The following is a 17,534-nucleotide window of genomic DNA, read 5'->3' on the forward strand; positions in this document are numbered from 1 at the left end:
AACATGATGAAAACCTTCAGCATTTCTTAACAGTTGCAAACAAGTGCAATCTCACTTTCAATAATGACAAGTGCACCTACTCCACAGACAAGATCAACTTACTGGGGTATGAAATAAGTAATGGCAGTTTAAGCCCTGATCGCGAAAGAGTGAAGTCGTTATTAGAAATGCCGGTTCCAACCTCAGCCAAAGAGCTACGACGAATTATTGGTCTTATGGCATATTATGCTCGATGGATACCGCAATATTCGGACAAAATAAAACCGCTTGTTGATAGTAATAGGTTTCCCCTGAGTGATCAAGCTATCTCGTGTTTTAACGAACTTCGGCAAGTCTTGGCAGAAGCCACTTTGAAGGTAATAGATGAAAACTTGCCCTTTTCAGTCGAAACTGATGCCTCGGATATTGCGTTGTCCGCAATATTACATCAGGCGGGAAGGCCTGTGGCGTTTTTTTCTCGGACCCTGAATTCGAACGAAAAGCGATATTCCAGTATCGAAAAAGAAGCTACTGCCATAATAGAAGCGGTTCGAAAGTGGTCACATTTCCTTTTAGGCAGACATTTTACTTTGATCACTGATCAAAATTCAGTTGCTTTTATGTTCGACCACAGAAGAAGAGGAAAAGTAAAAAACGACAAGATAATGCGTTGGCGAGTCGAATTGGCACAGTATTCGTATGATATCGTGTATCGCGAAGGCAAACTTAACGTGGCATCTGATGCTTTATCTCGTGCGTATTGTGCCAGTACAACTGGGAACACACTGAAAGAAATTCATGAAAATTTGTGTCATCCGGGAGTTGTGAGAATGCAACATTTTGTAAGAACAATGAATTTGCCATACTCGATAGATGATGTGAAAAGATTGGTCACAAATTGCAAAGTTTGTTGTGAAGTGAAGCCAAGGTTTTACAAACCTCCAAAAGCTACATTGATTAAAGCAACGCAACCATTTGAACGCTTGAGTATTGACTTTAAAGGACCATTGCCGTCAAATACTAAAAATCATTTCTTTTTAACTGTTGTTGATGAATTTTCGCGTTTCCCCTTTGTTTTTCCTTGTAGTAACACTACTTCTCATACTGTAATTATTTGTTTGAAATCTTTGTTCAACATGTTTGGTATGCCAGCCGTAGTGCATAGTGATAATGCAAAATGCTTTATATCCAAAGATATAAAACAGTTCTTAAGTGAGAGAGGCATATCCACAACACATTCGTCAGTGTATAATCCGCGTGGCAATTCACAGTGTGAACGTTATAATGGTGTTGTTTGGAATGCAATTAAGTTAGCTCTTCGTACTAAAAATTTAGAAATTTCACAATGGGAATTAGTTGTTCCAGAAGTATTGCATTCACTTCGATCGTTATTGTGCACATCCACAAATGAAACGCCTCACGAAAGACTTTTTAATTTTCCACGACGTTCAACTTTTGGGTTATGTGTACCTTCGTGGTTGACTGAAGAAGACAAGGTACTGGTAAAACGTTTTGTACGTAACAAGTACGATCCACTAGTGGACGAGGTTCAACTTGTGAATGCAAATCCAAACTATGCTGTGGTAAAGTTCCCAAATGGAAGGGAAGCAACTGTATCTGCCAGAGACTTGGCAGCGCCAGGACGAGACTTTGCCGACCCCGTCAACCCTGCTGAAGTGGAGAAATCGAATGAAGTGAACTCCAGAATTAGAAATGTTTCTGATGACGTCGAAGGTGAAATTACCTGTGAGAGGAGCTCTGCAGACGATGGTGCGGTTATTAACACGCAACCTATTGAACCTAATGTTGAATTGCAAACACAGAAAAACTGGCGTTCTGTTCGTATAAAAAAACCGCCAAAAAGGCTGAACTACAATTGAGCGTTTGTGTATTTATTGTACTGTAATTTTATGAAGGGGTGAATGTCGTGTAATTTACGTTGTATGCTACAGTAGAAACTCCTGCCGCGTTCCACGCATAATGCCTTTGGCCAACGCAACTGTTCAGTTGGCGCTCCCACTCTGTTTACTTGCTTGTTATGTTGAGGTGCGGTGCAGGTTGATAATCTTATTGTCTGAAGTACTAAGCTTAATTCATTTGTTTATATTTATTTAGATGTTCCATTTAGTTTGTTAAAGCTAATATAAGCTTGCGTAATAAAGTATGTATTAGTTCACGACAAGCAAGAAGCGGGGGCAAAGAAAAAGGAGCATTAATTATCGCGCAACAACTGTATCGAAGTCTCTGTTTGACACGTATGGAAAAGGGAGAGAAAAGGCAAAACGAAAGGGGAAAACAGTAATTATGAAAAGACGTCTAAGTGTAGGAAATTGGTGTTGCCCAGTATGTTTAGAAAATACAGTCTCCGACATGAGGCAACTTGAAAGTTGCAAAATGTGGTAGGCAACCATGAAGACTGCGTTGGTTTAACAAAAGATGATGATGAATTTGCATGCCCTGATTGTGATATGTAAATGTTTTATTGTTGAAAAAGAATTTCTTTGAAGAAATTTATTTGAATTTGTGATTGAAAAAAACCTTGTTTGCACGAACTTACGATTGATTGGAAAAGAACTTACTTGAACTCATTACATGAAGTTTAACATTTCTTTTTGTAATAAACTATGGTAACGAAATTGTTTTTGGGATTTTTCGCGGTTTTGATGTTGTGTATTGTTTTTTTCCGCACTTTATGGTTCAAAAAATTGAGTTTAGATGGCTGGCCTTATTAAGGCAATGATGCCCTTTTAAGGCCCACTCAGAAGTAATTAGCAAATCAACTATAATTTTAAAACTGTGGTCAATATGTTATTAAAATTATTCTAAAGAGGTGCTTTAAAGATGCTAAAACACAATAAAACACACATTGGTACCCGCTTTTTCCATTTCATGATGAATTTGCGACAAAATCAAAAAGGCGGACCTTGTTAGGGAAGGGTACCTTATTGATATCATGCAGGCAACTTATCAAATATAATTTGACCAACATGATTTGAAATTACAATTACACAAAAACAAAAAGTCTGAATTACAATTGCATAAAAATGTGTAAGCTAATTAATTACATTCAATTGCAATAACAATTGTAATTGATGCAATTTTGTTGTGTAAATAGGCTGTTTCTCTTCCTTTCAAGAACCTAAATAGAAGTTTACCTAACGTTTTGTCAATCTAGTTGTGCCAGCCATAAGCTGTAGGAGAGTGTGTGCTACATATTATAAGCTCATTAACAACAATCGAGTCTGGTGAGTCAAAACTAGCATGGCACGTTTCTGAGCCTTCGTAGCCTATCGAGTATATTTTGGAATACTGTATAACTGTTTTGCGCATACAGCAATAATCAAGAAATCTGGCTTTGATAAGCCACTGACTTAACCAGCATCGGATGCAGATTTTCTTCAGTGCTTTTTTTCTTGAAGTTTCAAATTAAAATATTGATTCATCTATGGAGATTATCGTAAGCCTACTATACGCATGCGCCCATATGCAATTTGATTGTATTTGTGCACAAAGTGTCGATGATCACATACCCTGTCACATAGACTAATAAAACACTTTAATACTTTACCAAAGAATGTTCTTATCTTCTAATAAGATAGTGTTGTTCAAACTGCAATTCATCGGATTCTGTTGGTTCTGATTAGCCATTTTAATTTGAAGCAAACTGGTTTATAATCCAATCGATTAATATCCTTGTGTGGTTGGAAGGCAGCTCTTTTGCATGGTAGTAGGTTGTTACAGAGTCACTAGAAGCTACTTGGTAAGAGCTAACATAGGCCTATGTCAACTTTACAAAGTCATCTGCATTATGGGTTATAGGTTGTTGTTGTTGCTTATTATCAGTTTTCTGCAGAGGAGCACTTTTATTGCTTTTAAAAAAAGTTGATCGTGATGTCAGTAAATTTAGTCCTTCGAACTTGTTCTGTTGAAATAAAAATTTGTAATTTAGCTTAAAGCGAGTAGAGCCTCCCTCATTTTATAGACAAATTACAATTTAAAGAAATGATAAAGTAGTGCAGGACACATCAGTGCATTGAAGCATAAAGAGTGCTCTTCTAACCCCAAAGCTGATTCACCGATGAGTAATTGGAACAGGCATGCTTGCTTTCCATTGTGGATGCTGAAATTTTTGCTCGCCGTCTAACTTTCTTCACTCTAAGCCGCCTTCTGCATATATAATTTTGTCAAATGGGGTGAATCATTTGGGTTGATACCCATCAAGAACTGTCGAAATCAGAGAAAGGCTGATAAATTCGAAATGATTTTGGTCTTCAGGCTACAAAATACTGTAGGCCTACTCTAGTCTAAAAATGCCAGGGATTTAAAAAATAATAAAGCAATCTACTTCTACAGTATAAATCCATAAAAACTTGTGACAAATTTTTGGACCGACGTCATAGCTTAGGACGAAACCTGTTGGAGAAATATAATTTGTTTTTACCGTATTTTACTGTACAATTTGGGTAGAGAGGTAACTCTTTTAAACCATAAACAGACATAACTCAGCAACAACACTACATTTAACATTATAAAAACAAAAAACAAAAAGCGAACGTTTTCGGCTAGTCATATAGCCCTTTTCAAGCCTATAAGAAATACATTATTAAAAGAAATGCTAAAGAATCATATAGTATCACAGCAAAAATATGGTCAAAGCTAAACATTTGAGAAACTGCCTCGCTCACACAAAATGATAACTGAAAATTACACAGCACAACGGGTCAAGTATTTCAGAGGTAAAATTAATTGATTGTTCAGACAAGGACTCAGGCAGATTACGCAAGAAAGACAGAAGCACAAGAGATAGTGGCACAAAACAAAGTGAATGCGAGAAACACAAGACGTGATAATTCAATCAAAAAACTGCTAAAAGGTAAGAAGCTCCGCAAGCAAATAATTGCCTGTTGAGCCCTGGGTTTAAAGATTTGATGATCAATGCCTCGTGAATCTTGGTGTCGAATTCGGACAAACACTTACGAACAATTTTGAAAGACTGCAAAGACGGTTTATTGTTAGAGCACGATTGGCAGTTTCTAATATGGTCTTTAATTGCACTGTTTTTATTAAAATTAGCTAAATTCAAATGCTCTCCCACTCTCGTCACCAAATGTCGTGTGGTCATACCAACGTATGACGATCTCGCATCATGCGAGCAAGTGAACTTATACACGACGTTAGAACATAAGCGGAAAGGAGTTTTAGACTTCAACTGAAAATAATAACCAGCTTTAAATGTTTTATAAACGGGAAAAATCTTAACGTTAAACTTCAAGGCAATAAATCTGGACAAACTTGTGGCAAAACGTTTGGATTCCTTGCCAACAAACGGGATTGTTAGAAAGTTTTTGAAATCAGGTTCCTCAACTGGAGACGTAGTGGAAACCGAATTCAAAAATCCTCTAAGAACCTTGTTAAAAAACCAAGTCGGATAATGATTAGCACCAAAGTATGAGCGTAATTTATTAATTTCATTGTTGAAACAGTCATTGTTCGAGCAAATGTCGCGAGCTCGCGAGATAAGGCACTTGATCAAAGCAGATTTGTAATTAGACGGGCAAACAGCGCTGAAATTAAGAAAAAGATTAGTGTTTGTAGGTTTACGCCAGACCCAAGTATCAAATCCATTACCATTTATCTTGATTTCTACATCCAAAAAAGGTATAGTCTCCGTTGCTTTTTCTACAGTAAAATTTATGTTTTGATGTTGCGTATTGAGTACTTCAAGAAACTGTGAACAAGAATTATCGTTATCAAATATGGCAAAAATGTCGTCAATATAACGTAAGTAAAGCTTGGGAAAGAATTGGGAAGTATTTTCAGAAAAAATCTCATTTTCAAGGTGGGCTAGAAAGAAATTGGCAAGAGTGGGACCCAGAGGCGAACCCATAGCCACTCCGTCAATTTGCTTGTACAATTTATCTTTGTATAGAAACATGCCCTCTGTGGCTAAATGCATCAATTTGATAAAAATGTCTTTTTTGATGAGCGGGTGATTTGGCTGGTCTTCTGCAAATATGTAATTAGCGATAATGTCGATAGTTTCTTTTAAAGGGACGTTAGTGAATAGCGATTGTACATCAAAACTGACCATTACTTGATTGGGAGCACATTGAAAATCTTTCAGTTTGTCCAGAAAATCGTTGGTTGAGTCGAGCATGTACTTTTTTGGCATGTAAGGTTTAATAATATTGTCTAAGAATTTAGCCAGAGCATATTCCGGAGTCGAAATCATTGACACAACTGGACGGGCTGGATTGTCTTTTTTATGTACTTTTATCAAACCATACAGCTTACCTGGGCTGCTGCCCGAGGGAATCAGTTTTTGAATTACTTCTTTTCCAAATTCCTTGAGATATCTGTTTACATAATACGCGATGGACCTTTCTTTCGAAATAATTGGATGAACTTTAGTACTCTCATTGATTATAGCAAATTTTGTTTCATCGCTCACAATACTGTCTAATTTTGAAAAATAATCTGCAGTGTCCAGAATTGCCGTTCCTTTTCCTTTATCAAATTTGCATACTTTAATAGACTGATTTGAAGACAGGGACTTTAGTGTACGATGAATTGCTTGATTTCTTTTGGATGAACATACTCTTTTAGCATTACACATAAAACGTTTTACAATAAATTTAATTTCATCTTTATCATCAGAGTTGATTGAAATGTCTCCATTTCGTTTCAGAGAACTCATAAGTTGTTCTATACTCGCTTTCATATTGTTTGAATCCATTTGTTTTGGAAGAATTGGGTGGTTTAGGCCAAATCGTAAGACTTCTTCTTCTAGCAAACTGAGCTTTATTGAACTAAGGTTAGTGATACATCTAGGACTTCTTATTCTCTGTCTTCTCCAAAGGTTTGTAAGTTTTGACTGGTGAATTTTGATGGTATTGGTTGCTAACTTCTTAAACTCTTGGGTAAGTAAACAAATTAAACAGGTCTTTTCACAGAAAGTAAGTTTAGCCAAAATCTGTCTTTTTAGTTCTTCATATTTTCGCTCTGCGATACGCAGCTCTCCTCGCGTTTCTGTCAACTTCCTTTTTAGCAGAATTTGAAATATTGTATCTGCGTTCTTCCATACGCTAAGATTTGGCGTTTTAACAATCTGAACAATCTTACGATTTGGCCTAAACCACCCAATTCTTCCAAAACAAATGGATTCAAACAATATGAAAGCGAGTATAGAACAACTTATGAGTTCTCTGAAACGAAATGGAGACATTTCAATCAACTCTGATGATAAAGATGAAATTAAATTTATTGTAAAACGTTTTATGTGTAATGCTAAAAGAGTATGTTCATCCAAAAGAAATCAAGCAATTCATCGTACACTAAAGTCCCTGTCTTCAAATCAGTCTATTAAAGTATGCAAATTTGATAAAGGAAAAGGAACGGCAATTCTGGACACTGCAGATTATTTTTCAAAATTAGACAGTATTGTGAGCGATGAAACAAAATTTGCTATAATCAATGAGAGTACTAAAGTTCATCCAATTATTTCGAAAGAAAGGTCCATCGCGTATTATGTAAACAGATATCTCAAGGAATTTGGAAAAGAAGTAATTCAAAAACTGATTCCCTCGGGCAGCAGCCCAGGTAAGCTGTATGGTTTGATAAAAGTACATAAAAAAGACAATCCAGCCCGTCCAGTTGTGTCAATGATTTCGACTCCGGAATATGCTCTGGCTAAATTCTTAGACAATATTATTAAACCTTACATGCCAAAAAAGTACATGCTCGACTCAACCAACGATTTTCTGGACAAACTGAAAGATTTTCAATGTGCTCCCAATCAAGTAATGGTCAGTTTTGATGTACAATCGCTATTCACTAACGTCCCTTTAAAAGAAACTATCGACATTATCGCTAATTACATATTTGCAGAAGACCAGCCAAATCACCCGCTCATCAAAAAAGACATTTTTATCAAATTGATGCATTTAGCCACAGAGGGCATGTTTCTATACAAAGATAAATTGTACAAGCAAATTGACGGAGTGGCTATGGGTTCGCCTCTGGGTCCCACTCTTGCCAATTTCTTTCTAGCCCACCTTGAAAATGAGATTTTTTCTGAAAATACTTCCCAATTCTTTCCCAAGCTTTACTTACGTTATATTGACGACATTTTTGCCATATTTGATAACGATAATTCTTGTTCACAGTTTCTTGAAGTACTCAATACGCAACATCAAAACATAAATTTTACTGTAGAAAAAGCAACGGAGACTATACCTTTTTTGGATGTAGAAATCAAGATAAATGGTAATGGATTTGATACTTGGGTCTGGCGTAAACCTACAAACACTAATCTTTTTCTTAATTTCAGCGCTGTTTGCCCGTCTAATTACAAATCTGCTTTGATCAAGTGCCTTATCTCGCGAGCTCGCGACATTTGCTCGAACAATGACTGTTTCAACAATGAAATTAATAAATTACGCTCATACTTTGGTGCTAATCATTATCCGACTTGGTTTTTTAACAAGGTTCTTAGAGGATTTTTGAATTCGGTTTCCACTACGTCTCCAGTTGAGGAACCTGATTTCAAAAACTTTCTAACAATCCCGTTTGTTGGCAAGGAATCCAAACGTTTTGCCACAAGTTTGTCCAGATTTATTGCCTTGAAGTTTAACGTTAAGATTTTTCCCGTTTATAAAACATTTAAAGCTGGTTATTATTTTCAGTTGAAGTCTAAAACTCCTTTCCGCTTATGTTCTAACGTCGTGTATAAGTTCACTTGCTCGCATGATGCGAGATCGTCATACGTTGGTATGACCACACGACATTTGGTGACGAGAGTGGGAGAGCATTTGAATTTAGCTAATTTTAATAAAAACAGTGCAATTAAAGACCATATTAGAAACTGCCAATCGTGCTCTAACAATAAACCGTCTTTGCAGTCTTTCAAAATTGTTCGTAAGTGTTTGTCCGAATTCGACACCAAGATTCACGAGGCATTGATCATCAAATCTTTAAACCCAGGGCTCAACAGGCAATTATTTGCTTGCGGAGCTTCTTACCTTTTAGCAGTTTTTTGATTGAATTATCACGTCTTGTGTTTCTCGCATTCACTTTGTTTTGTGCCACTATCTCTTGTGCTTCTGTCTTTCTTGCGTAATCTGCCTGAGTCCTTGTCTGAACAATCAATTAATTTTACCTCTGAAATACTTGACCCGTTGTGCTGTGTAATTTTCAGTTATCATTTTGTGTGAGCGAGGCAGTTTCTCAAATGTTTAGCTTTGACCATATTTTTGCTGTGATACTATATGATTCTTTAGCATTTCTTTTAATAATGTATTTCTTATAGGCTTGAAAAGGGCTATATGACTAGCCGAAAACGTTCGCTTTTTGTTTTTTGTTTTTATAATGTTAAATGTAGTGTTGTTGCTGAGTTATGTCTGTTTATGGTATTTTACTGTAGCCTACTATGAAGAGTTTTGATCGCCTATATGTTAGTTTGCGTGGAGACCTTCATCCTTTCATTAGCTTATTGTAGACCTCTACAATAATTCAACGTCAATATTTTGTCAATAAACATTAACAAAATTAGTTAGTAATTTTCAACCTTGATAAAGTTTTCTTTAGACTGGCTTGGATCTGATTGTTTTTTCCAATTGGCCTACCAGTAAGCTTAACCGCTTAATAGATATTATGAACAATGAACATGTAGGTTAAATGCTCGCCGTCACCATTTCTAAATTATAAATATTTGCTGTTTTTTCAGTAATATTTAAAAAAAAATGGTGATTGCCATTGGAATGTCCCTGGGCTCACCTTAGAAATTATCCCATAAACTAAATGGTTTGACGCGTTTCCGTAAGTGTAGGCTTGTCTGATATAATTTTTTGCCTGATATAATTGGCTTGCATAGTCTGCACTCAAGGTAGGCTACACGTGCATGAAAAAAAAGCAATTCAAAAATCTCTGTACAAGTTATACGTAGGCTTATGTTTTTGATGATTCAAACCTCTTTTAAAGTTATGAAAATATAGGCTTTTTTAGGCTTAGACTACTTGCTTTTTTTAATTAACCCCTGGCATGACACAATCTTATGTAAAACTCGAAATTCGGCTTATCTAACGTTTCTGCCATATATTTCAAACGATTAGTATGAACAATTCCTGTCTATTTTCTTCTAGTCTCTTCTCTATATGTGGGTTGTTGTTTTTCACGACTAAACTACTGCCATGACATATTTGTGGTTTTTTTATTACGCCCTAGACAACTAGACAAACTATCGACGGTATTGATGTAGCAAATTCAATATTCGCTGCTAATGCTTGTCTGTTGAGGACGATTCCTATCATTTCATGTTTGCCCCTTTTTGTTTACAATTTATTCTTACTTGAACCTGTGTGACAATGTAGCACAACGAAGTTGCTGATTTCTTGTGTTTTCTTTTCATGTGGTGTTCGGTCGCAAGGTGGACGGTAAGAAAACTTTAGTTTAAAACCAATGTAGCATCCCGCTCGGTGGATGGCTGGTTTTTATCGCTAACCTACCAGTCTAGCCTGACTCTCACCACAAGTAAAAACTACAGTCAGCATGAAAATTGTAATTTGACCAGAAAGTAATTAACAAGTGATAAACAGCATAATTTTAACAGTAACTAACCAATAGGAAGCAATTTAAACTAAAGTTTTCTTACCGTCCACCTTGCGACCGAACACCACATGAAAAGAAAACACAAGAAATCAGCAACTTCGTTGTGCTACATTGTCACACAGGTTCAAGTAAGAATAAATTGTAAACAAAAAGGGGCAAACATGAAATGATAGGAATCGTCCTCAACATTCTCCCCACAAAAACGTAAGTTGCTAACGAACGTTTTTTAACTAAGGACGATGCCACACAAGAGATAAATTGACACTGGCACACGAGCAACTGAAACAGTACCGTAGGCGACAGGCAAGCGAAGACAACACAAATAGCAGACCGTGCATGAGTACGAAAGTCGAAATCAAATGCGATCACGACATCGAGTACGAATACAGACTATCCAACGACTAACTTCGAAATTACATAAAACTTGATGTAGCTAAACGTATCAATGAAAGGCTTAAACTCAAGTACGCCTCTACATTATGCTTAAACGTCGTTGTTGCTTCTAAACAACAAAAAAAACAATTCAAAATACACCAGTAAACTAAACAAACATGCACACGAAATGAGAAACTTACTGTTCGTCAGCGAAACCCTCTAACAAACAAAGTTTACGAATATCTCTTACGAGGGTTGAGTGAGCCATTCGAACTCTCACTCTTCGAACCAAATTGTTACTGTCAGGCATTACGGCCTCGACCACACCCTTCGGCCAACAACCACGCTTGACCGATTCGTTCACAACTAAAACAAGATCACCAGGGCGCAAATTACGAGACGTGCCAAACCATTTCTGGCGTGGCTGCAGCAGCGGTAAATAGTCCTGTAACCATCGATCCCAAAATACATCTGCTAAGTATTGTGTCTTTTTCCACGATCTGCGGTACGCATCAGCCTTCATGAACACACCTGGGGCAACTCCTTCGCATAACGATCCAGTAAGGATCATACTGGGGGTCAAGGCTGCTAAATCATCTGGGGTCGCGGCAAGCTTGGTAATTGGTCTGTTGTTTAAAATTCTTTCAACCTCTGTTGCCAAGGTTAGTAAGTCGAATTCTTCTAGTGTAGCTTCTCCGATTTTCACATGCAATGGACCCATTAAATCGGTCCCACAAGCGCTGAAGGGGGGGCTCGGCGTCACTCTGTGAGCAGGCAGATGACCCATTTGTTGCTGACCTGCTTTCGCCGCCCAAAACTTGCAATTTAGACACGAACGTAGCACTCTCTTCACGGTGGATCTTCCTTTCAGAATCCAATAGGTTTTGTTTAGCAAAGACAACACATGAGGGGTTCCCATGTGTCCTTCTCGTTGATGACACGTCAAAATTAGGAGAGCGGTAACTGGGTGATCACTTGGGAGCAAAATGGGATGTTTTTCTTCATCTGTCAGCGAAGATCTTTGTAAACGGCCGCCAACGCGAAGCACCCCATCGACAAGATACGGATTGAGCGACTGAACAGTTCTCAAATTGGCACATTTCTTTATTTGAGCTTCTTCTACTGGGACAAACGGGGCATCAAAACTTGGGTGATTGTAAAGCGTCTGCATCACGTCGGAAAAGGCTTCAACTTGAACAGCTTTGATGATCACGGACGTAGCTTTTGTTAATTCTTCCATGCTCAACAGACCACACTTGGGAGCATCACGAGCTGATTTAGCTTTCCACATCAGAAACTTCTTAAAACGTAATAACCAGGCACACGTGCGTCGAAGACGACTGAAATCTGAATAGTACCGCAGCAATCGATGGATCGAGTCACTTGATGGATCAGACAGTTGAGTGGAACAAACCTTCACTTCAGCATCACATTGTTCGATATTGTTCACAAAATCTGGCTGTCCTGGCCATTCGTTTTCGCGCGCGCGTAGAAATTCGGGACCACAAAACCACATGTCTGCATTGGACACCTTAGAGGGCGCCATACCGCGCGAAGCTATATCAGCGGGATTTTGGTCGGTGGGCACGTAACGCCATTGCTGCACTGACGTAAGAGTATGTAATAATTCCAGTCTGTTAGCTACAAACGTTTGAAAGCGACTGGTAGAATTATGCAAATACCTTAAAACTACGGTGGCGTCAGTCCAAAACACAACACTACTCAAAGAATACTCTAATTCACTACAAATCATTTTACCAAGTTTAGCACCAAGAACAGCAGCAGTAAGCTCCAATCGGGGAACACTAACGGGTTTTAAGGGAGCTATCCTGGACTTCCCCATCACAAAAACACAATCAATGAAATTATCCACATATACTATACGTAAATAAGCACATGCACCATACCCAGTGGTGGAAGCATCAGTGAAAATGTGCAACTCAATGTAGTCAACCACACGATCTTGGAGCTTGAAGCTCCTTGCAAGAGACACCGCCTCTAAACTAGGGAGTGCCTGCACCCATTCTTCCCAACTATCTTTCCCACCCCCCACGACCGGTAAAGGTTCATCCCACGCCAATTTCAAGCGGCAGGCCTCTTGCAACAATTTCCTAGCAGGCAACATGAATGGTTGGAGAAACCCTAGAGGATCGTATGTCTGCGAAATCATTGATAGGAGCCCTCGTCGAGTACACGGTTTTTCTTTTATATTTACCTTCACCTTTAAACTATCGCTTTCAGCATCCCAGTAGACGCCCAAAGCCTTCTGGGTTGGAAGTTCACGTTGCTCCAAATCGAAAACGCCTGAAGCATGGTCCTTGGATGGAATTGAGCTTAAAACCTGCTTGTTATTGGAAAGGAATTTTGTTAATTTAAAACCACCACTACTCAAAAGCTCTTGCAGTTCTTTCACTAGTCTCACTGCCTCTTGCACAGTTGTACAAGATTTACACATATCGTCTACATAAAAATGGTTAAAAACAGTCTTAACTGTGTCTTGACCAGAGTTTGTGAGGTTCTCCTCAGCTGTCCTTCGTAGGGCGAATGCAGCAACTGATGGCGATGAAGTCGCTCCGAACAGAAGCACCCTCATCCGGTATTCAGCTGGAGGTTGAGTCAGATCATGGCCTGGGAACCAAAGAAACCTCAAGGCATCACGGTCCTTTTCATCTACCAAAACCTGGAAGAACATGCCTTTGACATCTGCCACAACAGCAATGGGTTCCTGCCTGAAACGCATCAAAACACCTACAAGACTATTAGTTAAATCTGGGCCTTGAAGAAGCCCATCATTAAGAGAAGAACCATTCCACTTCGCACTGCAATCAAAAACCACACGAAACTTTGTTAACAATGATGTGCAGTGGTGTGGGACATACGAGATTTTTCCTTCTGGAGGCGAATCAGTCAATGGAACAAGTTCACAATACTCATTTTCTATCATTTCGTTCATTTTTTCACAATATTTTTGACACACTTCTGGATCAGCCTCTAACTTTCTTTTTAAACCAGCTAAACGTTTCTCTGCCAACTTTCTGTTATTTTTGAGATCTACCCTGTCCTTTCTCCATGGTAACGCTACCTGGTAGTGATCTCCCACTTTCTTCACAGACTCTTCCATAATCTTGACCGCACGTTTGTCTTCTCGTGAAAGACAAGCATTCTGGGGAAGGTCAAGGTCCTTGAAATCTTGGTCCATTATCTGCAAGACTTGCTGGCAAGACTCATCTGGCAGGCTTAACTCACTGATAAAACTAACACATACTTGGTCAGAGTAACAACCGGGCATCACTTTGTCAACTCCCCACAAAGCCCAACCTAGGGCCGTATGAAAGCCGAATGGCTGGTCAGTATCACCATAACGCAGTTCAGTGACACGAAATGCGTTTTGCACATCCTGACCAAGCAACAATTCAACTTCATTTACCTCCATCTTAGGGAATGACAAATCTTCTAAGTGTGGAAACATTTTCGCAACTTCATTGGTGGGGATACTAGACCTTACATTCACGATGGAATCCTGCACCAACACTCTGTTCGCTTGAAATACCTCTGACTCGTCAACTCCTCTTATATGCAGGTTATTCATCTGCCACGAAGCTTCTGACACAGCATTAGCCGTGCATATTTTCACCTTGGCCTTGGACAAAGGAGCGCAAAGCTTCTCAGCAAGTGCACGGGTGCACAAAGTTGCTTCCGACCCCTCATCCATATAGGCCCAAGTATGCACAGCCTTTGCTGGATCATGCAGCCACACTCTTACAGGAACCACCTTATGCAATTTCCTGCCCAGTCCATCAACAGAACTTGGACAAGAGTTACACGCCATTAACACATTGTCATTAGTTTCAGGGCTACTGTCACCAACACTCCTCACCTCTCTTTGATGTCTCTGAAAGTGCAGTAAGCTATGGTGTCGCTTGCCACACTCTTGACATCTCTGTTTGGAATAACAATCACCCACACGATGACCTGGTAACAAACAGTTGAAACACAACTTGAGACTTTTGACAATATCATTCCTTTCATTTACCGACTTCTGTTTAAAAACAGCACAGCTTAACAGTTTATGTCCACCATCACATATGTAGCATTTTCCTTCTGCCCTCGGTAAACCTGAGTGGACTTCTTTCACAGCACTTACTGTTACACGTTTATTAAAATGACTACTGGAATGCTGGTCTCTGGAAGTTTTTGCTCTTCCAGCTGGTTTGAGGTCCAGCTGATACAGCTTCTTTCCAAGAGCACACTCAGCGTCCGCAGCAGCACTATCTACCAACTCTCTTAACTGACGAAAACTACCTTGTCCCTTTCTGTACAAGGGAACAAAATCCCTTTGAAGTTGTTCAGGCAAGCGACTGAACAATTTATGGATTACCTCATGACTGTCTAAACTATCTAAACAACCAAGACTGAGATAACTCTGTTCGCACTCAAACATTTTGTCTCTTAGACTATTCAGTGCTGACGAATCATATGCCTTGATGACAGGTCCGTTAAGCATCTCATTACGCACCTGTGCCATCAAAAGGTCATGACTGCCAAACCTTTGGTCTAAGCGATTCCACGCTGTCTGGTAAGCCATACTTCTATTCACATGACCACCAAGGCCACGAATTGCCCTACCTGCCTCTCCAACACACAGAGATTGCAGGTATGACATGCGTACATCATCATCCTGGTAAACATTCTCTACAAATTTTGTAAATTTACGTTTAAACTCTAAGTAGTCCATCACATTACCACTAAACTTATCTAATGTCACTGGAGGAGCAACACCAAGATGTGGAGGCCGCATGTATGGGGCGGCGACACCTGGAAATATGGGGATTTGCTCACTCTCAACTCTCACTGGGGATTGCACTGGTGGAATACTGTATGAAGTACTAGCACTAGGATCTGGCAAATGCACTGTTGCCCTAGGCTCCTCATGATTATTTACGACCGGTTGAGGACTAGTGACAACTTGAACATGGGACTGATTCTCATCTCTCATGTTATTTGAAATTCTAGAATCACTTAACTCCTTCACTTGACTTAAAGTCACATTCAAGCTATTCCAGTATCTCTGGGCTCTAGATTTGGCCGAATCAGAAAAACTAGTACCAGCATTGATTTTCTCATACAAGAACTTGGCATCTGTCATTGCCAACTCACATCTTTCGATTAGCTCATTGACCAACTCATCGGCATCTGGTTGACCAATGGCAGTCCACATCTCATGTTTGAACTCGCATAATTTTCTCTCAACGCTTAGAAATCCTTTCATCAGCAAGGACAATTCCTTGGATGAAGACACTTGTTTATTCACCACAGTTGTCACTTTAGAACCACTTGGCTCACTGATACCTGAATGGCTGGCCACAGAACTCACACCGAGTACGGCCCCATTGTCACTTTCAACAGCTACACTGTTACTTGTATCAGACTGCTCAGACATTTTCTTACAACTGGTAACACGAGATCTAAGATAATAATTATGCTGACTTTGGTGCATTCAACCAAATTCACTTAATGAGGCTACACCACCAGCAAACACAAGTTCAACACTTACTTTATCCTTAACATTAAACAATGTCTCACAACTTCAACACAAGTTTAACAGCACAACACAATTTCTCAACACAGCACAAGAGTTAATCAACACTAAGCAAGTTAAAATGACTAGCCTTTCAACTGATTACACAAAGAAACAAATTCACTAAAGACCAAGTGCAAACAGCACTATGACGACACAATTAGCATTGAAATTTACAATGCATAAACACTAGTGGTTACACAAGACACCACAAATCATTTACTAGGAATAATCCAATTTAACACAACACAAATTAAGAGGTCTTTAGTTTAAATCCAATGTAGCATCCCGCTCGGTGGATGGCTGGTTTTTATCGCTAACCTACCAGTCTAGCCTGACTCTCACCACAAGTAAAAACTACAGTCAGCATGAAAATTGTAATTTGACCAGAAAGTAATTAACAAGTGATAAACAGCATAATTTTAACAGTAACTAACCAATAGGAAGCAATTTAAACTAAAGTTTTCTTACCGTCCACCTTGCGACCGAACATTGTCTGGTTTGTGAACTCTATTTCAAAAGCTAGCTATTAACAAATAAATCAGCAGACACAAAAAATATAAATAGTTTTGTATGAACAGTTGTTTGCTTTCAGATTCATCCACCTAGCTAGCTCCTAGAGCTGACATATTTTTAAAAATGTAACCTCACCTCAGACATAACCAAAAGTTATCATAGACCTACCACAAAATATCTCGATAAAATGCAATAGTGCCATGACATCTCATCAACATAAAATGGAATAACCAACAGCCTACCTGCCTAGTGAAGCAACGCTCGGCACAAGCCAAGAAAATTGATCTCATATGGAACCAAAGCTTCCGTTTGATTACAGGTTGTTTTAAGCCCTTTCATCAACCAACATCACGTCGAAATACACATTCTGTCTGGAAGTGCTCTCCTCAACATCAGAAGAAGCGTGACCAGCTCAAAGAAAAGATCTTGTCAGGACATGAATTTGAAACACCCACTGCATGGCCAATCCAAACTCCAGCAC

The 17,534-nt window shown here is 38.9% G+C and overlaps 1 protein-coding gene across 2 annotated transcripts; it reads right to left on the reverse strand.

Annotated features, from left to right (window-relative positions):
* Positions 1–10,187: 10,187 nt before the first annotated feature.
* On the reverse strand, positions 10,188–16,594 carry LOC145766953 (uncharacterized). 2 transcript variants are annotated; one of them, XM_082578671.1, is made up of 2 exons: positions 11,074–16,594; positions 10,188–11,043 (listed from the first exon to the last, which is right to left on the reverse strand). In XM_082578671.1, the coding sequence occupies exon 1, from the start codon at positions 16,454–16,456 to the stop codon at positions 11,156–11,158; it is 5,301 nt and encodes a 1,766-aa protein (XP_082434797.1). In that variant the 5' UTR covers positions 16,457–16,594; the 3' UTR covers positions 10,188–11,043; positions 11,074–11,155. The 2 variants fall into 2 exon arrangements, with proteins under 2 accessions (XP_082434797.1, XP_082434798.1); XM_082578672.1 differs by having other exon boundaries at positions 10,188–15,651; positions 16,117–16,175.
* Positions 16,595–17,534: the final 940 nt, after the last annotated feature.

The sequence above is a fragment of the Aplidium turbinatum genome, chromosome 3 (assembly GCF_918807975.1).
Source record: "Aplidium turbinatum chromosome 3, kaAplTurb1.1, whole genome shotgun sequence".
Classification (NCBI taxonomy): domain Eukaryota; kingdom Metazoa; phylum Chordata; class Ascidiacea; order Aplousobranchia; family Polyclinidae; genus Aplidium; species Aplidium turbinatum.

Excerpts from the sequence above, each read along its gene's own strand:
- LOC145766953 (XM_082578671.1), bottom strand. The coding sequence starts at position 16,456 with ATGCACCAAAGTCAGCATAATTATTATCTTAGATCTCGTGTTACCAGT.